The sequence below is a fragment of the Schistocerca serialis genome, chromosome 8 (assembly GCF_023864345.2).
Source record: "Schistocerca serialis cubense isolate TAMUIC-IGC-003099 chromosome 8, iqSchSeri2.2, whole genome shotgun sequence".
Lineage (NCBI taxonomy): Eukaryota > Metazoa > Arthropoda > Insecta > Orthoptera > Acrididae > Schistocerca > Schistocerca serialis.
The window spans coordinates 470,313,135-470,340,757 of NC_064645.1; the positions used below are offsets into that span (position 1 = coordinate 470,313,135).

The 27,623-nt window shown below is 38.2% G+C and overlaps 2 protein-coding genes across 4 annotated transcripts in view; one reads left to right on the top strand and one right to left on the bottom strand.

Annotated features, from left to right (window-relative positions):
- LOC126417189 (WD repeat-containing and planar cell polarity effector protein fritz) overlaps window positions 1-5,205 on the top strand; it is a 59,624-nt gene extending 54,419 nt beyond the window's left edge. Inside the window, exons 12-13 of the mRNA XM_050085097.1 lie at window positions 1,638-1,833; window positions 1,917-5,205. Of these exons, the coding sequence (XP_049941054.1) occupies window positions 1,638-1,833; window positions 1,917-1,981 (261 nt within the window). The 3' untranslated portion in view covers window positions 1,982-5,205. The remainder of the gene's footprint in view (window positions 1-1,637; window positions 1,834-1,916) is intronic.
- A 226-nt stretch (window positions 5,206-5,431) lies between these two features.
- Window positions 5,432-26,488, bottom strand: LOC126417190 (39S ribosomal protein L48, mitochondrial). 3 transcript variants are annotated; one of them, XM_050085099.1, is made up of 6 exons: window positions 26,322-26,488; window positions 17,221-17,401; window positions 16,503-16,610; window positions 10,790-10,923; window positions 10,613-10,715; window positions 5,432-5,718 (listed from the first exon to the last, which is right to left on the bottom strand). In XM_050085099.1, exons 2-6 carry the CDS (start codon window positions 17,239-17,241, stop codon window positions 5,530-5,532), a joined length of 555 nt encoding a protein of 184 aa, XP_049941056.1. In that variant the 5' UTR covers window positions 17,242-17,401; window positions 26,322-26,488; the 3' UTR covers window positions 5,432-5,529. The 3 variants fall into 3 exon arrangements, with proteins under 3 accessions (XP_049941056.1, XP_049941055.1, XP_049941057.1); XM_050085098.1 differs by lacking the exon at window positions 17,221-17,401; XM_050085100.1 differs by lacking the exons at window positions 17,221-17,401; window positions 26,322-26,488 and adding an exon at window positions 19,670-19,774 and having other exon boundaries at window positions 16,484-16,610.
- Between the last annotated feature and the right edge of the window lie 1,135 nt (window positions 26,489-27,623).

Below are 27,623 nucleotides of genomic sequence, written 5' to 3' on the forward strand. Positions count from 1 at the left end.
GACAGGATTTAAATGAGATAGCAGCAAACATGAAGGAATACATGGCAAAATGTTTATATTCGTATTATTCTTATGTTGAAGAGAATATTGCATGTGATTCACAATTCATAAAAGTTCCTATTAGCAACCATCTCTTCTCACAGCTAGGAAAAAATTCAGAATGTAGAGTTGGCCATATTGACAAACATCCCAAATAGTCTTGCCAGTCGTATTTTCGTAGTGCATTGAAATGTTGCTACATTCGAAGATGAACAATACGGAATTTGTATTTACTTCATTGGATAATGTATGAAAATGCAGTGGTCGAAACACGGGGCGGAGAAAAGAGCTCGTCTTACACATTTTTTTTAAATTTATTTACTGACGCAGAGGTTTTTGCGCCAGTATTTATTCTTTGTGCCTGCAAAGCATGCCTGTGTAGCGCTACATATATTCGACGGCAGAAGTTAGTTGTGGCAGCACCTACCAATATTTTTCAGAACTTCCGCTTACTTTGCACTCGATTCTAAGCCGCAGGTGGTTTTTTGGATTACAAAAATCGGAAAAAAAGTGCGGCTTAGATTCGAGTAAATACGGTAATATACTGCTCATCCAGCTTCATTTCAGCAAATTACTGTATGAAATGGTCAGCTCTGTTCTTTTGTTGATTGCTACAATGTCAGACTTTAGTGTGTAAGCCAAGAATTGAGATTCAACGGGAAAGGGAGGGGAATTTTCTTGAATGTGGAAGGGAAAATTGGGAGATGTGTTTTTGACGTTTAATATATCTTGTGATATTTAAAACATTCCTTGCCTATGGTGTGATCTATGACATTTTTAGAGAACTGCTGGATGTCAATAACTTTCTGCCACCAGGTCATGGTCTTCTGGTTAGGGTTCCTGTTTCTTGACCACATGGCACTGGGTTCAGTTCCTGGCGAGGTTGAGGATTTTCTCCACACATGACTAAGGTGTGTGCATTGTCCTGATCTACATCGGTGCACAAGTTGCCGAATTGGCGTCAGATAAAATACTTGTACTAGGTGTCCAACATCCCAGAGGTGATCTTGTTGTGAATAATGCCGTATGCACATTTCATTTTCTTTTCTGTCACGAGGTATTTACTGGCGTCTTGCAGTTCTCCCAAAATTAACAGTTTTATTTGTCTCTGAAGGGCCTTCCAGTATAGTACCTAAGGTGTTGCATGCAAGTCTGCTGAGACCTGCTGTTCTATATGCTGTTACACATAGCACAGATATATTCTAAAAATGTGTTCAATCTATTTTCCATTAAAAGTGAATTTTACAGTAAGTTCATTTAATAGGTGAATCATATTCATGTGTTCTAAAAATAAAAAATTAGTTGTAGACAGTCACAGTGTCAACAGAAAAGTCTTTTCTTGGAAACACACAAATGGCTACTGTCTCCAGCCAATGTGGCCCAAGTTGAGCCACATTGGCTGCAGGCAGTGGCCATGTGTGCGTGTGTTTTTCTATTTCTAAAGGATGACATTTTTGTCCAAAAGTTTAAATTTTTAGCAGTCCTGTCATTGCGCCTGTTTGCTTCTGTGTGTGGTGGGTAGCAACCTATCTTTTTCATAATATTGTTGTTATTCCACCTTGGACTTTCCATTGTTTGATTAAAAATGAAATATTTAGGATTCAAGACCATCATTGACAGAAGAGGAGGATTTTTGCCTGAATGTGAAACCATCTGGCAGTGCTTTACAGTTGCAGAAAGACCACTCCAAGAGACAGCATGTTTACATTCCAGACACACAGCAGGAACTTGCTGACAGTCTGCCACTGTGCCTTGGCAACAAAGACTACTTGAAAGATTTTTCAACCAGTGCAGGTAGCAGGTTTCTGATTACAAACAGATTAACACTATATTTTATGTGGTTTAAAATTTTATACACATTTTAAATTGTTTTACAGATATATCCGAGGAAGAGGACAATGGAAATGGCACCATAAAAGTTGTCCATTTTGGTGTTGTATAAAAAAAAAAAAAAACCTCTCGTTTGGATTTTCAGGCCAACAGTTCAAGTGCCTTACCAGTGTGCAGTTGTAGCCAAGTAGCTTTATGATGTGCCTTACTCATCTGTGTGCCAAAGTAAATGTTTCATTTATTCAGTATTTTGCACAGTATATTTATAGAAATGATTTTTATTTATCCCTTCTCACTGCATTTTCCAAATAATGTGAATATGCTGTTCTTGGTGATATTATCAATGCTCTAGGTACTGTGGACAACCACTCACTTCTCTTGTTGTGGTATTAATTCACTAAATGCACATCTGGTATATAACTGTCAAGTACTGTGTTTATTCTTTGCGGAGTGTACCTTTCCAAACGGACTGATAGGTCTAATGTAGGAGCCTTATAGCCCAGGGATGAACAAGTTATTTGTTTTTGCATATTACTGCTGTATATCTGTTGTGAGATGTTATAACTCCGGTACTCACCAATGCTGACATTTATTGATGTGAATCCCAAAGGTCCAATTTTAATCTCCACATATCTACTGAAAATAAATTGTGTCAACTGTGGATGATTTCTGTCTGAACTGCACAGTTTGGAGTACTTTAAAGAAAATATGACTTAAATATGTATCTAGTGCACTTTGATAAATTGTTATACTTGGTGAAAATACTTCCCTCTTTTTATCCCTACAGTATGGAGCAAATATTCCTTCTCGTTCCTACTGTTTTTAACTGAAAGCATTATAAAATACTGTCTAAATTTAATATTTGTACTTGGACAGAAGCTATTAACCCTTTCGTGTTGGCGCCGATTGTTGCGTCATGCACTGTGGACGAGCACCAGTCCCGCCCGGCCCTGCCCACTGCACAGCGCATTTTTCGCGCTCCCCGCGGCTCTACTCTGCCCTGCTTTCATACTAGTAGTGTTATTGCAGTTATTGGACTGTATACTAGATATTTGTTCGGGAAAATATTTTTTTGGTATTCATTTTGAATAAAAACAGTTTTCTTGGAGTTTCAGATAAATCGCGTAATTTTTTCTTACATTCTATAAGATACATGTTTTGATTCAGCTCTGGTGGGGAGGGTGCTTTATTATTTAAAACATTATTGAATAGTAGTTTTGTTTTCACTGCTTCAATAATATTTATTTATAATTGGTTTGCATTACATTCCAGTAGGATTACATTACGAGAATATCATTGCACTGTGTTACATTTCAAGAATCTTTTGTGTGTGGTAAATCATGAAGCAGGGAAAGGCGCAAAGTGTCGTATTGCATTCCTTACAACACATTTCAGTCTGCTTCCGCTTCTTGTGCTCTCTGCAGACAACGCAAGTTCTGTAGCTGCTCCACTCGTCAGGTAGGTGAGGCCCTGCTGCCAGTCTCAAGGGACGTGCTGATATTTTTCCTCTGCTGGATCTTCTTTTTTCTACTTTACATTTTTCCAGGATTCCCTGTATGACTACCATTTGAAAGTTGGCATAGCTAATGTTCGTTACAAGTTTCTTATATAAGCAGTAAGCGTTGAAAAGGGACATGTGCATGATGTGAATAAACAGTTTGTGATACCATTTAGTGGATTTTCTGATGCTTTCCAAGGTCTTTATTACTGTGCCACTTTTATCCTCAGGTCCCATTGATTTATTGTAGTCTAATGCTACTGAATGTTTCAATTTCTTCTAGCGTGTTGGACGATCCACCTTCGATGTTTCGTTTTCGGCCATTTCTGCTGAGTGGACTGTCGAAAGCATGCATACATCTTTTTCGTCACACCATTTTAGTGCTAACAGAAATTCCGATGCAGAATGGAAAGTAAGCTCTCCTTTCTTTAGTTTCTCAGGAATATTAGACACACCTTTTCTTGTGTGCCTGACTGTACCACAAGCATTAGTTGCCCGGTCAGACAACCACCAGAACAGGGCAGGACTCGTATACCAATTGTCACAGTACAGGGTGTGTCCCTTCTGTAAATATGGCTCTACCAATATAGCTACAACATTTCTTGAGATACCAAGGTCATAGTTTTCAATACCTGTATGTGAGCCACAGTAGACAATAAAATCTAAAATATAATTTTTGTGGACATCGCAGATAACAAATATCTTAATCCCAAAACGGCTATGTTTAGCAGGTATTACTGCCTGATTTTTAGCCTGCCTTTGAATAATACGAGACTTTCATCTATGCATAACTTTTCATAAGGATAGAAATTTTCGTTATATTGTTTTCTAAAGTGGTAAGTTACTGGCCATAGCTTGTTCAAATAGTTATTGTCATGAGGCTTTTCGTTATTGGCGAAATGTAAAAACTGCAAGATATATTGAAATCGGTTTCTAGGTAGCAGTTAAGAAAATAACTGGATTCATAGATCAATATTCAGACAGGCTCAATGTCTTTACTCTTGTCATGATAAACATAGTGGCAATAAAGAATTGAATGTAAATGATATTTACGTCACTCCATACTCCTTGGATCCTTTTTGGAACACGACCAGCAGCCACCATTTGAGAAAAGTTTCTGTTAGTTTCCTCACACAAAATGTTTTGTGATATCCATGTTAAAGAACAACTGAAAGAAACTGAGCGTGCTGTCATTGTTTATGATACCTCTCAGTCCAGAAGTAGCTGCATCGAACGCATGTTTGTTCAGATTCAAGTTGTCATTTTTGTCTTGTTCGGCAATTCTGATGCCTCTAAATCACTGTCTGTAGATTCATCTTCCATGCACAAATCCAAGTCTGGTGATATCAATGGAACAGCTGGGGTAGCACGTGTACCGGATGTAGAAGATCTATAATAGGTGTTTCATGTTCATCGTCAGATTTGGACGATGATTCGCTTTCATCTTCAAAGTCACTACCCAGTATGAGAGAAAGTGCTTCCTCAACAGTATATTGCTTATCTGCCATATTACTTCTAGTAGAAACTAACTGAGGTTAACAATCTCACTTCAGATTAGAAATAAGGTGGGAAATGAGCAGTCCAACTCAAGCGAAACCAATGTTTTGAAACTGAATGCAATTGCCACATAGTTACTCTATTGTTAACTAAGGACTTTGAACAAAGCCACTAGATGGTGCATTGGTCAAACTTCACACAATAGTGAAGTGGAGAAATATGATGCTACAGCAGTCCACCGGCTGAGTGACTCTTGACTTCTGTAGTTCACTGTAGTGAAAGGGTTAAAGGATGTGGCGGTCCACTGTACCTGATCATTGTGCAAAAGCTTCCAGAAACAAAACAAAAAAAAGGTCAGTTCAGTCTGTGGTAACAGAGCATAATTCTGTTTAAGTCTATGATACTTGTATAGATGGCTCATAATTGGAATGATTGAGGTAGACAGATTTTAGTGTGAATGACACTAATGGCAGAAACAGCATATTCCTTAAACTGAGAAGAGCACATGTAGTTCTGAAAGTGTTGTATTTCAGTTTACATTACTTAATGTATCTAAAAGAGAAAAAGTAATTTTTTAAAAATGTATTTTTTTTACAAAAAACTTATATTTTTTACAACTTTATAAATTTTGTACATATATTAAAAGTGAATACCTCATTCTGTTATTATTTCTTTCTTGGTCCCCCAAGAGCTTCTAATTGGCTTTTCAACTCAAGTAATTCTTGATCTGGTACATAACGAATTTCTTCGTGTTCTGGCGAATGCTCGTGAACACTGAGATTGACTCCCTCTGGTAATGTAGCTCTCAGGATATTAAGAAGAACTGCCAGTGTAGTAGAAGGTACATCGACTATCTGTAAAAGTAGTGCAGTCATTGAAAATATGGTTCACTGTAAACAATGGCAAAGATTTGTTACTTTTAAAAATTCAGCCCCCCGCCCCTTTGGATGAGTTTTCACCACAATTGACACAAAACACCACTCATTAATGTAAGAATTATTGTCTATGTTTACAGCAGGGAAGCATACTAAGGAAAGGAAATTACTGAAACAAACATAGCAGACATACGATATATTTATATTAAAAGAGTTTTGAGCTGGGAGGAGTAAGAAGTCAGAAACTGCCACCAAATAAAAGTCTTGGACTGTTTGTCAAGAAGGACTTAAAAGTTCACAATGGAATGCAATAGATTAAATTTAGAAATAAAAACAGAGAGAGAAGTGGATTGACAGGGTTGATAAAAGTTTTTATGTCTCCTGTAGAAACAAGCAATGACTTTTTGCAGGTGACACTATTTAAGACTGCAACAGTAATCTTAAGCGCCTGCTTTACCATACAAGTAAGATACAGTCACTACTCTTAGGATTTCAGAGCTTCATAGTTTTGAAGCTGCCACCATGTGAGTCTTCCCACGAGTTCTACCTTCTGCCTGTACTCAACATGGTCTCATCTTCTTGCTGCTGCCTACTACCTTTTTATCTTTCTCTAGTACATGTTTCAGTATTATGACAAGGAAGCCTGCTGCTCACCATTTAGTGGAGGTGCCGAGTTGCAGATAGGCACAACAAAAAGACCATCACAATATAAACTTTCGGCCAACAAGGCCTTTGTTGAAAATAGATGACAGGCACAGGCGCACATGCGTGCGTGCACCCACGCACATGACTGCAGCCTCTGGCAGCTGAAGCCACTGAGTGTGGCTTCATCTGCCAGAGGCTGCAATCATTTGTGTGTGTGTGTGTGTGTGTGTGTGTGTGTGTTTGGTCTATTTTCGAACTCAGCATCTTCGCTATACAGTGAGTAGGAATTTCCTTTTTATAATATTGTTACATTCCATCCTGGATTTTCTAGTACAGGCTCGTCCAAACAGTGCCCCTGGGGTGCTAGCACCAGCATTGATATGACACACAGATGTTAGTCAACAGAGATAAGGTTACAGTGCATTGAGATGAATGGTCAACAGCAGCAGACAAAAAGCGTAGGAGCGGCACGTCCGCACTATTTAAACCCGAGTAGGAAGTTAAGTTTTTTTGTACTGCTGTTAAAAATCACTCCAAATGTTTAATATGTCATCAGAACCTCAAGTATTCAAAAAAAGTACTCAATTGAATGGCACTTTAGTACCTATCACATAGATCAGATCGAAAATTTGTTGCAAGAGGAATGCCAGTCAAAGCTTGAAGAACTAAAAGAAAATTTTAAGCAGCACTACAGTGAAGTAAGTGTTTCCTATCGTATGACTCTTTATTATTTATAAAGATGATAAATAAAACTATATTTTATAATCTGGCATGTCACTTAGCAATGTGCCAGTTATCGAATTTCAGATTGTCAGCAACAAGGAACATTTCTTTTCAATTAATTTTTATATCTGGGTTGCATTAAACTGCGTCGCACAGACATAAGAAAAAGTTTAAATTGGGTTACTTTTTTCCACTTTCTGAAAAGATGTCACAAACGCTCTCTTGGACAGCAAAGTGTCATTCTATGTTTTTATGTATTTGTGTTTTGATGTATGGGAAGACATATGTTGTAGTTTGAGCTATGTTTATAATTAATTAAAACACAAATATTCCAATAGATAAAAATTTATTTTGCGACCACACTTCGCTTTCCGTGTTAGCGTCTATGACCGATTTTCAGAGGAACTGGGGAAAAACACAGCTAAAACTAATCTTTGTTGTTAGTTTTTTATTTGGTTTTCAATGAATGAAACAATTAATTGTTAAAATTATAATTTTTTTTAAAAAACAGGATTGTACAAAATTAATTGCAAGGGCTTTTCTTTTCTTTATGGCCGTGGTAGAAGCAGGAAATAGATGGGCAAAGTTTACGCGCAAGTTACAAATGCTCGCTGAGAATTGTGAAAGCAGGAAACCTTTTGCGGCTGGGAATCACATCAAGGATTGCGTGGTCGATTCGGCGGCTTGTATTTGCCCTGCAGACCTCAAGGAATAATTTGAAAAATAGCTCTTTTGCCTCAAGCTGCTGCTCACCGAGTTCCTCAAACTGTTGCTCACCGAGTCGAAGATGTGGCCTCCGATATGGAACAGCAATTAACGGAGAGAGTGGCAAACTTCATTTCATTTTATATCGTTCTTGAAGGGTCTGTTGCGGACATATCTCAGCTCGTCATATTCATTCGCGGTGTCAATGACAATCTGCGTGTCACCGAAGAATTTCTCGACCTAATCATTAAAAAGACACAACCATGGCTTTGGACATTTTTCTAGCTGTGGAAAATGTGTTCGAGTCAGTGGGTTTAAAATGGCAACGCCTGACCAGTGTAACAATGGACGGAGCCCCTGTGCTATGAGGGATACGCACTGGATTCCTGGGTTATGTCAGGTCAAAAATGTCTGAAGTCGTATATTCCTTGTATGTGGCAGACCGTTGTCTGATACACCAGTAGGGACCATGTGCGAAGATTGTCAACATAAAAAATGTTATGGACACAGTTGTTCCAACGGTTAATTATATTTGCCCACACTGACTCACACATCGCCAATTTAAACTATTTTTGGCTGATATCAAAGCATAATATCCGGACATCCCTACCACGCCGAAGCAAGATGGTTTTTCTTCTTGAGGGATGAAATCAATACCTTTTTGGAAATGAAAGGATGTCCAGAAGAATTCCTTCATGATCCTAAGTGGGTGGCGAATTTGACGTTTTTAGAGTGACCTAACTGGTCATTTAAATACTTTGAACATTTCACTCCAAGGTGAAAATCACTCTGTTATTGATTTAGGACAGATGATTCAAGCATTAAGAAACCCTTATTTTGTGGGTAAAACAGTTGCGCGAGGAGAATTGAGGACACTTCCCTGCATTAGACAGCATTAAAGAAGATGTGTAATTTTCAGATTATGTTCAAATCATTTGCAAGTTACAAGAAGAGTTTGAAAACAAATTTTTGGAGATAAGTGAGCTTCAACTGACCTTAGATATATTTGATTGCCTGTTTTCCCTTCGGGCAGATATGTAAAAAAAAAAAAAACTTACTTGTAACTGCAAATAGAAAGAATGAGACTCTATATCCCTTACGTAAAACTATTTCTAAAACTAGTTCATTTAAGAAATTGATATATCTTTCAGAAGATGCATACTGGACATATGATGAGTGTTCATGTACAATACGAATAGAATCAACTACTAAGTTGTTCTTCGATTCTTGTTTTGGATATTGTTTTCTAAAGCTTTGTGTAGTAATTCTTCCACACGAACACTAATTGTTACCTAAACAGTAAATGGTTTGCTTGTTTTACCGCTAATCGACCACTTGTACAGAGCTGCGCTTCCTGTGTTATTTTGTTTACATTGGATCTGACCGCAGAACATTCCAGGGCAGAGCAGTGCTGTGCAGTCTCACTCACTCCGCAGCTAACTCTCTCGCTCCTATGCCAACACTAGCGGCACAGGGTCGCGTACGGATGCTGAACTACACTGCCTTGCGCCCACAGGGCATGCGGGCACGGCTGCTGCTCCCAATTCTTGGATGAGCCTGTTCTAGTATGTGTTAGTTTGTTGTTTTTATGGATTATTTGTTGTTTTTTTCATTTTAGTTGTTTTCTGGAGACTTCTTTTATTTTCCTCACTAATGTTGCTGTTTCCCTTCCCCTAAGATGTGGTTTATTGTCTGTCAAAGCTCTGATTAAATTTTGCGCAGGTGAGCCATTCTTGCCTTTCAGTCTTGACTACTCATTCTTAAAACATAGTTCACAGGCATTTAACTGTGTAATGGACTGACTACTGACACGGTGGCAGTAATTTCCACAAGAAACTTAAAAATTGCAGGAACCTATCTTGGGCCTCTTTCCATACATCACTTAGCTGCCCACGATAGTTTGACATTTTCAGTATAACATCCACCAGGCACTAACAGTGTTGCAGAGGGAAGGGAGCTTGTTAAACTCTCTCTTAACTATTTATTTTCACTTCACACCACTAAAAAACACTTCAAAAGTGTTAACAATTTAGTCAATCAAATACTCTGACAACAAAATGTCATCCTTTCCATAAGCACTCTTTCACCTAATTTTGCATAAAAGCAGCAATTGAACTCTCATTCTGTGCTTTGTGCAAAGGTCTTGTAAAGGTCATACCTGAGAAAATATTTGTGTAAACCAAAAGCCAATAAAATGAGGACAAGCAAGTAACCACCCACACAGTAAGATTAGTAATTCATAGCTTTTGGATCTTATGCCTGCACACCACTCAGTAGTTTCTCCTTAGTACCCTGAACCTAAGTACTAGTGCAAGAAAGTATGAATGTACTGTCTGTACTAATTGCTACTGACAGTACTCAGAATTTTGCCTGCAAGGTAAGTACTAACCAGCCATTCTGCTTCTTTGTAATTTGATAGTATTCATAAAGTGAATTTTCCTTTTTATACAATATACAGCTGGTAAAGTGTTATAAAGTAAGGTGATCATTAACTCAAAAGTTCATTTCAACACCACAGCAACTTGTTGCCAAAAGTGAAAGAAGTGAGCAACAGGAAAAAAATCTAAGAACCAACTGGAGATTGAACCTTGAACGTTTGAATTACTAGTCTGATACTACCCAATCAGCCAACAACCCACCTTGCAGCTAGAACCAAAAGTAAAATTTTATGTGATTGAGCAATATGTATTTTGATTGCATTTCATAACTTACACACAGAATACCATGTAAAATAACACAGTGTAAAAACTAAGTTGTTATTTATAACACCATGTGCTCACGAAATGTAAAACCCTGTTACCTGCACATTTCTCTCGTAAATGGATAGTTTATATTCTGAATCAACAACAGTGCTCTGGGGTTTGAATCGCTGCACTGTTTGTGTCTGAGCTGGCAAAGCCCACCTGGAAGAAACAGACTCAATTTAGGTTTAGTTTTAGATGTCAGTTATCTGCACGGCATTAGAAGTATTACTTACCCATCTTCTACTTCTATGTTCATATTTTCTGAGAGATTGTGAATAAATTTTTGATAGTGTTCCAAAACAGGATAATCATAGCCTTTTATCTGAATGTTGATAGCATCATAAACTGGAATTTTTGGTTTTAAGGCCTGAAATATTTAATGTTTGACATTATACAGTTATACAATTTCTTTTCACAAGTACAAAATCTAACGTATATGCAGTTTTTTTATATTTGAAGCTTGATTTGACAAGTTTACATGCTGATGATGACTTTGCTACCAATTCTAATTATTGTATTTTTTAGGGTGAAAACCCCACACATGTAATCTCCTTTCTTGTGTGTGTGTGTGTGTGTGTGTGTGTGTGTGTGTGTGTGAGGGGGGAGAGAGAGAGAGAGAGAGGGGGAGGGGGGGGGGAGAGAGAGAGAGAGAGAGAGAGAGAGAGAGAGAGAGAGAGAGAGAGAGAGAGAGAGGGGGGGGGGAGGGGGGAGGAGGAGGAAGATCACCTCTCTTGAAGATTATGTGAATGAGAAAGTAGAAGTCCCTAATTTTTGTAACAATGTGGAACTCATCATATATAGAAAAAGTGTAATGGAAGTGCACCTTCCCTGTATGTTGATGTTGGGTACTAAATATTTGCAATCAAATTCAGCAAAGTGTTTATGTTCCAGATTTTGGACATTCAACTGAAGGGGAACTTATTGCTCTCATCTGTTGGGTAAATACGTGTTATCCAATAATTAAGGGTAGCGCAATGTAGAGAAAAAATTTTGCACTCTAAAATAAGGTAACAAGATTCTGTGGACAAATTATAAATGATGTACTCTATAAGCTACACAAAATCTCAGTGCATGTGCAGATACAGTGACTTATTTAAAAAGTGAGATGTAAACTTGTGTTTAGTCAAACTGATAAAGGATCACTATCAACTTATTTAAAAGGTGAAGCTGATTATTTAGTTGAGATCTGGCAAATGCATACCAGTTGTATTTAAAGCTGAAAGGCGATATACACTGCAGTCTGGCGATATACACTGCAGTCTGGATAATATGTTCCAAGAAGAATAATTATAGACTGCAAATACCCACACTGTTTTAATGGCACCACTCTGAGAATGTTGCGAAAACAGAGGTGACTACTACTACTCTTGCTATGCAGGGTAACTATCAGAGGGAAGTTAACAGCAACTTGTACATCCGTGAGGAGAGGTACATGAAGCCTACTGTAATTTTCACAATCGGATCCTGAGGAAAGACCTATCAGAGAACCATGTGAATTTCTAGTCACAAGCCAATGAATGTGTCCAAACCTTCCATTCAGTATCCATCTGGTGTTGAAACTGAAGGCATCAGAGGGAACACAGAAATTTAAAAATGTATTCACACACAGGAGCCCCAATTTCCGACAAACTGCACAACTCACAAATGAGATATATTGAGTTTGGCACCCCCAGTATTGAAATACAATGATGACTCTTTAAAGCGGACAAGGCACCAGCCCTGACAGAATACCAGTTAGATATTACATTGAATACACCACAGAATCAGCTCCTTTCCCAGCTCATATTTGTCGAGAATCTCTTGTGCAGCAAATAGCCGCATGTGACAGGAAAATAATGCAGGTCAGCCCTGTTTACAAGAAAAGTAAAAGGTTGGGTGTACAAAATTACAGAGCAATATAACTGACACCTGTTTGCTGCAACATTCCTGGGAGATACTATAAACATTATGACGTTCCTGGAGGAAAACAAACATCTCTCAAATACTCAGTGTGGATTCGAGAAAAACCAGTCTTGTGAAACACAGCTTGCTTTATTCATACCTGCTGCAAACAACAGATGTAGATGAATAGGCAGATTCTGTCTTATAGAATTCTGAAAGGTGTTTAACAGTGTACCAAACCATTCATCACTAACCATGTTATGATCACATGAATTATATTCACAAAAAAGTGAGTGGCTTGAAGAATATTTGACCAATAGAACCCAGTCTGCTATAGTGAATGGCAAATGTTCAATTGAGCTGCACGGAAGTGTGATAGGACCAATGTTTTCAGTATACATAAACTATTTATCAAACACAATCCCTCCGTGGTCTAGGGCGCCTTGCCACGGTTTGCGTGGCTCCTCCCGTTGGGTGGTTTGAGTACTTCCTTGGGCATGAATGTGCATGTTGTCCTTAGCATAAGTTAGTTTAAGTTAGATTAAGTAGTGTGTAAGGCTAGGGACCAATGACTTCAGCAGCTTGGTCCCATAGGAACTTAACACAACCTAAAAGAAAGAGAGAGAGAGAGAGAGAGAGAGAGAGAGAGATAGAGAGATATCTGCAGCAGTATAAGATGTTAAACGAAGGTGATATTATGTACAGGAAAGTATTGTGATTGGACAACTGCAAGAAACTTCAACAAAATTTCAGTTTGGTGTAATGAATGGCAGTGCTTTTTAAATGTGGGTAAATGATAGTAGCTGAATACAGGGTTAGTGGTGAACATCTTGAATGCATCTCATTCATATAAATATTTCGTGGTAACACGAAGAAACAATATGAAATGTGGTATCACATGAAATCAGCATTAGGAGAAGCAAACTGAAGTATTAGATTTGTTGGAAGGATCCTGGAAAAATGCAATGCATCAGTAAAGGAAATTGCATACAAGACAATAGCATGACAAATCTAGAATATTTTTCCAGTGTTTGGGGTCCTCATCAAATAAGCAGGCACAGCTAGGATTATAACAAGTTGATATAGCCCTTACAAAAATGTGACAGACATGCTCAGAGAACAGAAATGAAATGGCAATCGTTGGAAGAAAGGTGAAGTAATTTTCATGCAACCCTGCTGGGTATATTTAGGAGAACCTGTATCTGAAGAAGACTGTATGATCATTATACTTCCACCAATGTATATCTCACATAGGAATAATGAGAATAAGATAAGCAAGATTAAGGCACATACAAATCGATAAAATTACTATGATGTACCAACTGCCACATATTGGCTTACAGAGTATTTTGGTGTATGGCAGAATACATTTAGATCAAGGTACACTTTTATTTCAGAAAAATTGGTATAGATGATTCAGAGCACTGGAGGTAACAAACAGTGCAGACTGATAATGGCAGAAAGCAATGACAATTGAGACAGTAACTGGCACTGCCACAATGCTAGTTAACACTGAAGGAGAACATCACCCATAAGTTTAGCAACATTTTGTTTTGTTTATGTGGCAGTTGTCCACTCAATGCCTCAGCACCATACCGTGAGTTGTCATTTTTAACCCTCCCATTAATTTATATTCCAGCAACAAATTCTTTGAACTTGATGACATTACCTGGTATCTACTTTAATTTTTGATGCTATTGTGATGGCAAAACATGAACTACTTTGTGTTTCATGTATGGCTGTCCAGTATCTCAATGTTCAAAACTGCTGACCAATTAAATACCTTGTAGGAATTTGATATGAACTGTTTCTGTGGATTATCATGATACGTTTGACATACTCTGCTGGATAAAGGACTCCTCTAGACTTTTTGATGCATTATGGTCTTGAGATTTATACATCCTCATTGTTCATGCATGTTTTCTAAGGGTAATAACTTCCCTTCCCTTAGGTTGTCATCTCTACCTTTCCATCTTTCTTATAATCCAGCAGAGACCTTAACTGGCCTGTCTATATTTCTTTCTCACTATAATCTTAATTACATCTTTCTCTTCAGTCATTTTCTTGATCTGTTTACTTGTTTTCCTGTCTCTTACGATAACTGCTAACTGGCATCTCTCCATTACTCGCTGAGCCACCTCCAGTTTTTGGAACAGGTTTCACACTAAAAGTAAGGCTGTCTCATTGCCATAAGTCAGCAGTGGGAATACACGCAGACTGCAGACTTTCCTTTTCAGGCACAGCAGAAGCTTGGCTTTGACAAATCCTATTTATTTTAGTAAAAGCATCCCAGGCCATTTTTAGTCTTTTGTTTCATTTCTTTTGCCGTCCATCCACGCATTGTCTTCAGCTGTCCTAAATACAAAAACTCAACTAATTTTCTGCCTATTTTGAGACTACTTCTTTTAACCTTCTCAGACCAGAATTTTTTCTGGAGGAAGGAAAATTTTTCTTTATGTGGTAATGTTCGTAGGTGATTTTTTAATCATTGCAGATGCAAGATTTATACAAAAATATGTATCAATTTTCAAAAAAATATTTTGTACGCTTGATTTCATTTTATGGACTAAAATAACTAATTTGGTTACAAAATATTCTCTATTGTAAGAAATAGTAAAATGATCTTTCATTAATTACCATGAAAAATAACAATAACAGTATTCAATTATACAGTGGAATACAGAGAAGCAACCACGTCTGTGAGTCTGGTGGTCACATACTGCTGTGCACTGCTACACTGAACTGCTGATGTTTTTATAGTGATGCCCAACAGTTGGCAGCACTTGCACATGAAGAAAGGACTGAACATTAACAAAAGAGTACCTCAGGTTTCCATTGAGAAAAAAATACTTCTGTTGCAGTTAAGACACAATAAAAGTTAACGCATACACAATTGCTGCCAGAGGGTCTGAAAGGGTTAAGTTCTTCCAATCAGTGTTGAAGTTTATCTGCACTACAGGAAACAATAAGGATAACCAGTTTAAATTTCTGCCTTGCATCTAGTGCCTGTCCCCAATGAATTATTTGTAAGTGTGACATCTGCAAAGTTTTACAATTCTTCGTAGGCAGGAAAAATGAACAGGCATGGATGTGTTCAAAACTAACACGTTATCTCAAACATTTGCCTGGGAAAACAAAATGAATATTCAACTGACAATGTTGTGAAGGCTAATTCACATAGGTTACTTGTTCAACTACACAATGCTTGCAGAGGTGCTTACATTTCTTTATGGCCATTTTTGCTAACCCATCTCCCACATTCAAATGAAAACAACTTTGCTTTATAAATAAAATGGAAGCATGCTTACAGTGGAACCTCATTTCTCTGTCCCTGATTAAATCAGTCCTTTTTTAATATTTTTATTTTTGCCATAGTAACTGTGTAAATGACTGGCTGCAGAATGATAATGATGTTGCTACAGTATGATTTCTGATGATGAAATTATCACCAATTGTTCACCTGCAGTCAACGGCAATAGTGATAGTGGATTCGGCGAAGAAGTTGACACTCAACCAGAAGACACTATGATGTGTACAGAGGCAACAACAAACCATCAACAAAGTAATGGTTTATTTGGGATGCCAGGAAGAAACAAGTTTGGCTGAACAAATGCTGGTGAAATGTCAGCATCACTGAACTGTGCATAAATGACATAGAAATCTGGTTACAAAAATTACTGATTATTTGAGCATACAAATCTCACTATCTGTTTATTTTCAATATTCAATCAAAATTTATGTGAAAATAATATATACAACATGTTTGTTTGCAGTCTTTACCCCATTTCATTCTAATTTTTTTTGCGGATTACCTAGAATGTCCCTTGTAATATGGATAAATGAGGATCTACTGCAACTGTTACTGACATCAACACACACAAAAATTGTGAGCACATTATGCATATAAACTAATATATGCTTAATCTTAGTTAAAATATTCTGTTCACAAAGTTTTAATTTCTTGTCATCAACACAAGAAAAGAATGTGTAGGACGCTTTTACTTATAATTTTTCTCAAATTTATTAACAAGAAAATAACTATTTACGCAAAGCATTTCATCTAACATCTAAGTAATCCGGTTCATATATGCTGTAATTCCGGGCTCTTCCTCTCAGATTCTGTGCCAATGAGAACTTCTGCAAACAGTCATTAAGGTGAGATGATCTTGTGACCTGCAAAAGAAGCAATAACTATATAGCACTACTCCAAATAAACAATTCATCATCAATATTGCAAAAAAGTTGTCAGGCACCATGCAGTTTTGAATTACATGTATTGTCTTTTATCTAAATTCAGTGACAGACCATTTGCAGAAGACAATTTCCTTACTCATGGATCAACACTACAGCAAGTCAAAGTAAGTTTCCTTGTCATAAAATACATAATTTTTTTTTTTTTTTTTTTTTTTTTTTTTTTTTTTTTTTTTTCAGCATCTAAATGGGCTGCCATACACATGTCAATTATCTTGTACAGTTTTCACCAGTCATTAGGTACAAAAACTGACAGCACTTGTGGACAGAGCATTTTAAGATGACATTTCAAAAACATTTACAAAGACATCTTCTTATACCGTCCTGCACATAAGTTCCTCCACATGACTCCTGAAATCACTGAAGTGGCATTGTATAATTGGATCTGTAGTATCACCACCACCTATCGTGTTTCTCTCTTTCCATTACAGCAGGGCACCGGAGGTAACGGCAGTTGTCTTTGCTATTAATGCAAGTATTATAATTAAGCCTAAACAAGTAACTTCAACACTTGAAAATGTAAATAACTTGCCTCACAGTCTATCCTTTTCATAATATTGTCATTATTCCATCCCGGATTTTCCACTGTTTGAAAACGTAAATAACATTTTCTTGAAAATTGATAATGGGTTCTCTGCAAATGGTCTGTCACTGAATTTAGGTAAAGCACAAAGCATGCAATTCAGAACTGTGCAGGGTCTCTGGCCACACCTCTAAAAATAATAAACAAGAGTAAATCAATATATGAAACAGAATATTCTGATTTATTTTATTGATAAGAACCTTAGTGTGAAGTCAAATGATACAGATATTCTTAAATGTCTAAGTTAAACAACTTTTGCATTACATATAATATAGTTTGGAGATGAAAATGTCAATAAGTTGACTTTCCTATTTTCATGATCTAATGACATATAGCATCATATTCTGGGCTAACTTGTCACTGAGGAAAAACTGTGTGTTTCACAGTAATGTGTAATAAGGATAATGTGTGGTGTTCCCTCTACTCTAGAGCATGTAATTGACAACTCTCTAAACAGTTTACACAGCACATTCACCATTCATTTACTCCTCTGCGAAGTTTGTTAGCAACAACCAGCCACAGTGTGGAAACAACAGTAACATTGATAAATACAATACTAGAAGATGAAATGATTTAAATTAACCATCACTCAGCATTAATGTAGCACAGAAAGGAACATCTTTGATCATCTACCCAGTGGTGCAAAGAATTTAAAAGATACTACTGATCACTGGAAAGGGACGAGAGGGGGCACACAACTTACGAAATCATGCAAATGGTCAGCTTGCTGCCATATTTTTCACGGAGAAAGTGTAACATAATTGTAAAACAGACTCATTCCATGTCATAGCAAGAGGTCACAATTATGATCCAAGGAGCACGCAAATAACTGAACTACAAAGAAAAATCTGTGTAAGAGGACTCCTGGCAATTGCAGTGGACTGGGTGTGGCTGCTGTATGCACCTACCTCGATCAGTCACTTAAAGTGATTTTGTAAATATCTCTATGGCAATGTCTCAGTATTGCCAGAGCTCCATAGATGGTTATTGTTTTCACTTGCAGTCCTTGGTGCTTTGCACTTGAAAGCTGGCAACAGCACTTCAAGCAGTCAGGGATAATCTTATGCTGAGTCAACAATAGTTGGGATATGAGTTACAGATTCTCCACTACAAATTATGCAAGCACAAATCTGAGCAGCATCTCTGAATAATTAAGAAGTTTGAGGAGGGGCTCAACATGGAAGCTTGGAAACTATTATCACTAGTGGGACCCTTTGCCGTTTTACTGAAGCACATGTTAATGTTGCATTCCCGCGTGATCACACCACAGAGGGCACAAACCAGGATCGCTGCAAAAGCACAAGTACCTTTTGCGGCATCAGATAACATTCAAATTTTGTTGAATGGTTTTGTGTGGTCTCTAGTGGTTCCAACCTGTACATGAGAGCATTGCACTCCAAAGGGTTGCAACCACATTCAATAGGGGTGCAGCCCCGCACTGTCTTCAAGAAGGGTCAAGACATGTGAGGGAGTTAGCAACGTCAAAGGTTGTCAAGAGCATCTCCCTCTTGGTTATCGTACTGCGACCTGTTGTTTTCAGCTACGAAATATGCGGGAACCAACACCCCAGGGAAAGGGTGGTTTCATTGACACTCTTTATGACATCCACTGAGGCCTTTTCATGTTGGTCAGATTCAGAGTGATGGTGGGTCTGAAATGTTTTCCTTGGTCACCCATAACAAATCACACAATTTCAATGTTGCTGGCAAGATTCTGACTTCCATAGGAGAGGTGTCAAAAGAAGGGATGAAATGTAGGTAAGAGGGCTATGATGACCTTCTCACGTATGTGGCACGCCCAAGGTGCCACTGAGTAGAATTGTCACGAAATTCGGTACCAAATGGACATCACTAACCCACCTTACACCCCCCCCCCCCCCCCCATGGAGTTCTGAGCTGTAGCCTTTCTTTCTCACTCTTACTGTTCAAAGCGTAGCCAAGTCCAAGCACGACACTGCAGGGTGCCATGCTTTTGCACCTTTACATAGGAATTTTCTACGCACATCTGAGCCTGATTTTAAACTTATGTGTCGCAGTGGGAGCCAATTACAGGATTTTGGAAAAGTGATCCTTTAATTGTGTTGCGCAGTGCATTATATCCGTGTTGTCCCAATTTTTTTTTTTGCTTTACTCATTACTTGTGTTTATCATGCAGCTACTGAGGTTGAGTGGATGCAAACATGAAAAATATGGTCACTACTGTTTCACAGATTGAGGTACAACCAATTCTTTCTATTTTAGTCTAGGTGCAAACAAAATATTGTCTGCAGGTTTCTACTAAGATCAATCTATTAGCTAAAGTAACAATGGAAGCACCTACAAACTGCATTCAGATGTTAGCAGCACTTACCCATTAACAGGAAGTATAAGATCGTTATAATTAAAATTCAGCTACTCACAGAGATCTACTGTGGGCTGTAATTATCATATGCCAGCAAAACTTGGTAGATATACTACTGTATTAATGCGGAAGCAATTTAGATGGAAAAAAATTAGTTCCAATTTTGGCCACCAGATGCAAATTCTGTGCTGTGAATGCAAGAAAGGCATATTGAAACGTTTCTGTATTTAATGGACTAAGAACGGGATATAGCCAAAAAGGTCAAACACGTGAGAAAGAACATAATGTTTATATTATTATTAATTGCCACTTACACAATTTGTTCAATATGAGCACCAGAGAAGTTGATGAGATGCTGCATCCATAAAACAATGTAATTAGCAGTTGCTCTCAAAAGTTCTAGTGGAGTCTGAGTAATACTGGCCTTCAGATCAGGTAGAGACTGAACATATTCCTGGTGACTGTGTTCTTTTAGATACCCCCAGTCAAGATTACGTGATCTTGCAGGTCACTCATCTGGGAAACCTCTGGAGATAACATGTTTGTGGAAGGTTGCAGTAAGCAAATCTTTCACTGAGCAAACAACATGGAAGTGTTGTCCCATCTTGCCTGAGGAAAGTTGTTTCCACACAGTTGTGCTCTTCCAAAGCAGGAATCACATGCTATACAAGGAGATTTTGATAATGTGCCGATGCTGTGGTACAGCTGACAGACCCTCTGGGTGTGCTCTCTTCAAAGAACAACCAACCAAGAATAAAAGGTACTTGCGATGGGAATAAAAGGTGATTGTGTATCCACACCACACAGTAACATAAAACAAATGCAATGGCTCTTTGTGCACAACAGATGGTTTAACGATATCCTGAATTTGTGTATTCACTGCACCCTGTAGTGTAAAATGTGCTTCATCTCTCCACAGAATATTGCCCATCCACATGTCATCAACTTCAATCTGTGCCAGAAACCAAAGAGCAAATTCAGAACATTGCTGCGGATCGTGATGTTTTAGTTCCTGCACCACCTAGATCTTGTTTGGGTACCTGTGTAGAACAGACTGCAAAACTTTCTGTGATGTTGACCTTGGGATGTTAATTCTCATGGAACTGCACTACCTGGAGGCATGTGTTGCATGATCAGTTAAAGCAACAGCAAACGCATCAATAACTTCCATCGGGATAGGACACTTCCTCTTCCAGGTGCCACACCAAGGTCACCCATGTTTCCAAATCTCATCATCATCTTGTATAAACCACTTAATGACACTGAGCCTCTCCTTTGACCTTTCAGCCAGTGATACTCTATGCAGCGCTGTAATTGCTGTTGTTCGCGGACAGCAGTTTCACTAACAGCACATGATGGTTCTTCTCAATAGCCATGCTGTTCTCTCATGTCATGGCTTGTCAAATGACAGCGTGTATGTTGTACCGTCATACAAACACAGTACAGCAGCAGATTTGCACCTGGTGGCCAAAACTGGAACTATTTTTCCCCGTATAAATCAGTTCTGCATTACTGCATCAGCAGATCTACCAACTTTCATTGTCATAACAAGAGGCCACAGTGGACCACTGTGAGTAGCTGCACTTTAATATTAACCACCCAGTTCCTGAAGAACATGCTTAGTCATTATGCTGGTAAATGTCCACATATTCACAAATCTGTGTATGTTGTGGAACATTTCAACAGTCAGAGGCTAAAGAATCCCAACATTCTTGTTAGTTCTGATGTTGTGTCTCTTTTTACCAGAGTTAATTTACACAAATCCTTGAAGCTTATCGCACAGGTGTGTAACTGGGAGGCCTTCACCTGATTCATGCAAGTCATACTCGGCCATACTGCCTTTTCGATGGGGCTTACTAGCTCAGCACTGCTGGCACTTGGAACACTTCAAGGAGGAAGCCCTGAAACAGGTCAATGGAAACCAACTTGTTTCTTTCATTATGTTGACTACAATTTTGTAATGTGGCCACATGGAAGAGGCAAGCTGGATGAATTCCTTAGACAACTCAACTCTAAATATCTGAACATCAACTTTGGTGTGGAAATCAAAGTGGATGGAGTGCTTCCCTTTCTGTATGTCTTGATGAAGAGGAGAACTGATAACACATTTGGGCACACTGTATACTGCAGAAGATGTGCACCAACTTGTACTTACACACAGACAGATAGGACCACACAGTGCTGAGGAACAGAGGCCTCAAACCATGGGAATACAGGGCCCACAACCTCTCAGATATGGAGAGTCTCTCCTGAGGACAGTTTTCCATAAAAATGGCTTCAGAGGATGGCAGATTCAGTGAGCCCTCCACCAACAGTACAACTGGCATAAATGTAAAGTTGAAGAAGGCTGTAGCTGCTGTACTTGTTCAAAGAAAGACTTTTCCCACCCAGCGTCAAAACACGAGACCTACTTGTAGAGTCATGGGCAGCCTCATAATATGGAAATCTAATGCTTATTAAATATCCAGTCAACAAGGCACGACATACATACCATCAGAGATGGCTACAGTGAATATCAATGGCATACCTGACTACTGTGCCCAACAAGTCCGCAGTTGCACAGCACTTTCTATCGGAATTACATGAAATGGGTTACAGCAGCACTAAGGTTCTCACACAGATGGCAAAATAATAGAACTGCATCACTGTGGAATCCACCAAGATAGAAAAAGGTGACCAGCTGATAAATTGTGACTGTAGCCTTAGTAAGGCATTGGAACTTACACTTGATGATGGCAACATGGTTGTTGGCCAAAATATTGTGGCCATTGGACACTTAGACCCAGTCATACAACATCGAATTATTTTATTATTACAATAATATAAGCAAGAAATAGAGCGCTACTAACCGTACAGATGACATTAAGCTGCAGACAGGCACAATGAAAAGACACTTACACAATAGCTTTCAGCCACAGCCTTCATCAGAAAAGGAAACACGTGCGCGCACACACACACACACACACACACCAATTCACACAAGCAAGCACACCTCACACACACAGGACTGGCAGTTCCCAAGCTGTGGTGTGAGATGGTGTTCATTTGTGCGTCAGGCGTGCGTGCTTGCTTGCATGAATGGGTATGTGTGTGTTTGTTTTTCCTTATCTGACAAAGGCTGGATGAAGGCTGTTGTGTAAGTGTCTTTTCGTTGTGCCTGTTTGAAACTTACTGTGTCATCTTTACAGTAAGTAGCAATCTATCTTTTCCTTATATTGTTGACATCCCAGCTTTGAGTTTGCATTGTTTTATTATTACAATTTTAGCTATATATTATGTTCCTGGTTCGGAATAAGGAAGATGAACACGGTTTATAACTAAAAGAAAAATAGTCAATGCTGAATGTTGCAGTGAGAGATTGCATTATTTTTCTATTTACTAAGCACGTATGTTCAACAAAAGTGTTGAATAGTTTGCTTGTCTGGTCCCACTAGACTGAAATAAAACTCCCAAAAGTGGGAAATACGGAAGCGTCCGATCCCGCCCATCTGCTTTGACCCATGACGTCACAAATATGGCGGAAACAAAAACAAACACACACACTTTCCACAAGAAGCCTAATGACACTAACGGGACAAGCGCGGCAAATGGGGTGTTTTGGGTGGGGGGCAAACTAAATATAAACAAATTTAGGCGCCTTGCGTAGCTACAACGTGTAAGTGAAGACAGCCATGCATGAATACCCACCCACCTCCCCAGGGGTCGTAACCCCTGCAACCCATAGAAGATAAAGATGCTTCAGTAGCTGATTAGTGTTTTTTGTCTTTTAAAAAAAAAATCTCACGGGATGGAACGAACAGATCAGAAAGATAAATAAAATAAACTAAAACAGAAATTGGAGGAAACAGATAATTAAAATAAATAATAAGTGTTTTTAAATTTAAAAAAAAATCTCACGAGATAGAATGAACAGATCAGAAAAGTAAATAAAATAAGATAAAACAGAACTGGAGACAGCCACACTCAAACCAAACTCCGCGCCGTCATGACGTCACACATGACAACACCCTTACGTCACGGGTCAAAGCCGACGCGTGGGATCGGACGCTTCTGTCGACCCCAAAAGTGATATGAATAATTCTGACTGATCACACTCTTTTTATGTGGCACATATGACATTGTCACTCTTGCCCAAAAAGTATATTATTGCAGCGATTTTTTTTCCTTGCACTCTAACAAGAGATTTCAAGTTCCGTGTTACATAATGAAAATTTATGTTTATTATAAGCACAATATTTAGAAGCATCAATCTGAAAAAGATCCTTTACCTGTTCATGTTCCAGCACAATGATTTGTGCAAGAACAAACCATCCAAAATCTTTGGGTCTCTCTTCGTCATACAAATGTAAAGGTTAGCTTTGTCAAATAAAATATTATAGACTTAAGAATGCTGTAGATCAAAGCTAAACCAACACAACTTGAATATGAGGGTTTAAAACCGTGGTGTTCAACCTATTAGTTTGCTTGGGTCACTTTGGGGGGAAAAAAACCCCAAGTATTTCTGGACTGCATATAATATACTAAGAAAAAGAAAGGATGGACCAATGAGAGTGGAGACAATGGCATAATGTGGCAGGAATTTCAAAATAAAAATATTCAATTTCTTGTAAGTTTACATAGCATAATTTTATTAATTTTTTTCTTTCTTTTACCGATTGTCTGTTAGATGCTTATTTTTTGGGGCACATGTAGCCTGCACCTACAGTATTAATTTACTCATTTGTAACTAGCTACTCTTATCAGTTTGATTTTAACTCTCCCCAATTAAGGTTGCAATAGACTGGATTTTTATTTCAATTTCTACCTTCTCTCAATCTGTGCTAATGAACAAATTTCTTGAGACACTTCAGTATGGGTATAGAAATGACATTTCTTAAATATGCCTGTCCAGTAAGTAGTGGATAGATGAAAGAAGGGTTCAGCCGACAATTTGCAGCATTCCATCTGGTATGAAAGGGAACTTCAAGAGGAGACTGCTACCAGCTAAAAACAGCGTTTTCGAATTTTATATTTCTTTGATTTGTATTGTTTCCATACTCTTTTCTGCAGCTTGCATGTTAAAGGAGAAACAATGTTGAGTCTGATAGTGTACCCTTTTTAAAACACGGCTTTGGTGAGACACTCACGTATAGTGTAGCTTCAGGTCCAGGTTAGGTTGTTCACTGACAATTTTGTTGTGAGTTGGCAAAGGCAATGAATGTGAATGCAAAATAAAGGTTGTGGAAACAGCATACACTGGCTTCTACATTTGTTCCACATTTAATGCAGTTTTCATTGTAAGTAACTAAAACTACAAAGTATTTCTAGGAAAGCTGTATTAAATAAGAAACAAATCACTGATAATTTTGATGAATATTTTGTACATACATCATTCATTCTGTGGTTACTCAGCTGCAAATAATTCACATAAAAGTGTCTTCACTGGGGAATACTATCTAAAGACTAATTTCTTCAACAGAATAATGCACAGATGACTGCTCCATGGTCACTGTTTAGTCCTGTTGAAACTTCTGATATGGCAGGCCATCGCTGACTTATAAAAGTATTTATGAACATTTTGTCTCAACTTGCATCAGTTGCCTTCAGGTATAAAACTAGAGATTTCAGTCTTCCACAGATGGGGACAAAATGTTAGAAAATAATTTTGTACATCAATCCTGGTCTTCAGCCCAGATGTTTTAATAAAGTTTTACGACAGAAGTTAATGACAATAAGAAAACTGGCAGCTACACGGCCTCATATTCTTTCTCTGTATTTGCATTCTTTGTAATTCTGGTACCTCTCCCTTCCTCTGCACGTAAATTTCACAATGGGTGGTTACCGGGCAGTTCTTACATTCACTGTTGAATTCCATATGCACTGAAACTTAACAGCAGTACTCTGAAAATTGAATCTAGAATGTCAGTCCACTACTGCTTCTGACTCCTAAGTTCCAAAATCCAAAGGTTCTGTCATATTTTGTAGTCTGAGCTAAGAAAGAATACATGGCCTTGTAATGATGTAATTGACTAAAGTCTTAGAATACATGGTGCTTCAAATAAATAATGTATCCTGACTCCCAGAAAGCCTATTGCCAGTCTTCTATACTTCAATGATAATTCTACTCATTTAAATACATACAAAGGAATAAAATAAGCTTGGCATTGGTTATTTGAATGTTCCTTGGATAATATTGGTGACATGTCACTAGGAAGCATAATAGGTCACTTTACAATTAAAGTACACTGGCAACATGGTGACCAAGGTAATTTTAATATTAAAATTCTTTACATACAAGGCCAAACTAAAGCTGATAGATGGACAAGTAAATAATTTCTCCTTCTAGGATTATATTTACTGTTGCCACTGCTGTTTTGGCTAGACTGTGCAGTGCATCTCCCTGTCAAACTGGCTGTAGTGACAGACATACTTGTAGCGTAGTCCGTGGGGGGATTGATTGTAGACGTCAAACTCAATGAGAGTAAATGTACGACGAGCATGTTGTCAGTAAGTCCGCCTGTTTAAACACCTGTCGCATTAGGTTCTAGAGTGGACACCACACATTATCACTAAGAAGCATATATAAACTACGATGGAACCGCACACAGAAGCATAGCCATGAAAAAAAAACAATCTACTCCAAATTAACTTGTCCAAGGCAAAGCTCACAAAAAATTATTAGGTAAAACTGTGTAGTGTTTTTAATATTCAAGAAAAAGCAATGTACTTACACTTCTTTGCAAAAGGCGCAACATTGTTTAAGACGATTGTGAATGCTCAATAAGTATGTAAAACACGCCTTTAAAACAAAAATAACTTCGATAATTCAGAATTATGCGCCATACACCAGCACTGTATTCCTCACAGCCCCCACATTATTTACTTTCTAGCTCGGATCCAAGCCTGAAGCCATGAAGCCAATAACATTCGAGTAAACACCGACAACAATCGATAACAATGTATCGAAAAGCCGACTCGCAACAAACACCTGTAACTATCGACTAACTGTCTGGTAGTATCGAATATACAGTTCCGTATGGAAGCATAGAATGACAGAAACGCCCCTGGTGCCATGCCAGTGAACTTCGAATACTACAAAATTTGGCGCGAAAACGCGTATTCTTGCTTTTCGAAACACGTGTATTATTGGCAATATTTTTCATTTATACTTTATGGTCGGCCTCATAGTCTAGTGGTAAAGTGAGTGACTGGGAACGTTTTCGTGACGTAACAAAGTAATATATTCCAGAAATCTCAATCAAAAAATAAGATTAACTTTTCGTAGCTGGGATTCACACTCATGTAATATTTTATAAATGACATCGGGGTCGCCTTTCGAGCGTAAAATTATATATTTATGAAAACTTACATTGCAGTTTTGACTGTTTGGAAATAACTGCCCTTTATCACATTGCAAAACCTAAAAATCGCCTGACATGACACAGAAACTGGCTTCATTACACCGTGTTCTTGATTACGACTTCTTGTGTGTATTGCACTCTTTGAACTGTGTTGTAAGTATGCCGTTCGGATTCTGAAGGATTTTTGCTCGCATCCGTAATGTTGGGTGGAATAAATGATGCCAAGGCAAGGTACATCTGCTCCAGTTAATGAGAATTTTTTTATGGCTTCAAACAATGAAAAGGAAAATATTGTGACAAATCAGTCTGAAAACTTGCAGATAAGCGACAAGCATCAGGAAAAAAAGCAGCACATTATCAGGTAATGACGACAATGAAAATACTTGCGAAGTGTTTAGGATAATGTGTCAAAATATACAGTGCCTCAAGAACAGAGAGTTAGATCTAAAAGTAGCTTTAAATAATTTTGCTGGCGTGTCATGTACGTGTTTATCTGAACACTAGTGCAAGGACAGTTGGTTGATTTAGTGGAAGAGACCAAACAGTGAGGTTATCGGTCTCATCAGATTAGGGAGGGATGGGGAAGGAAGACAGCTGTGCCCTTTCAAAGGGACCACCCTGGCATTTGCCTGTGCAATTTAGGGAAATCACGGAAAACCTAAATCAGGATGG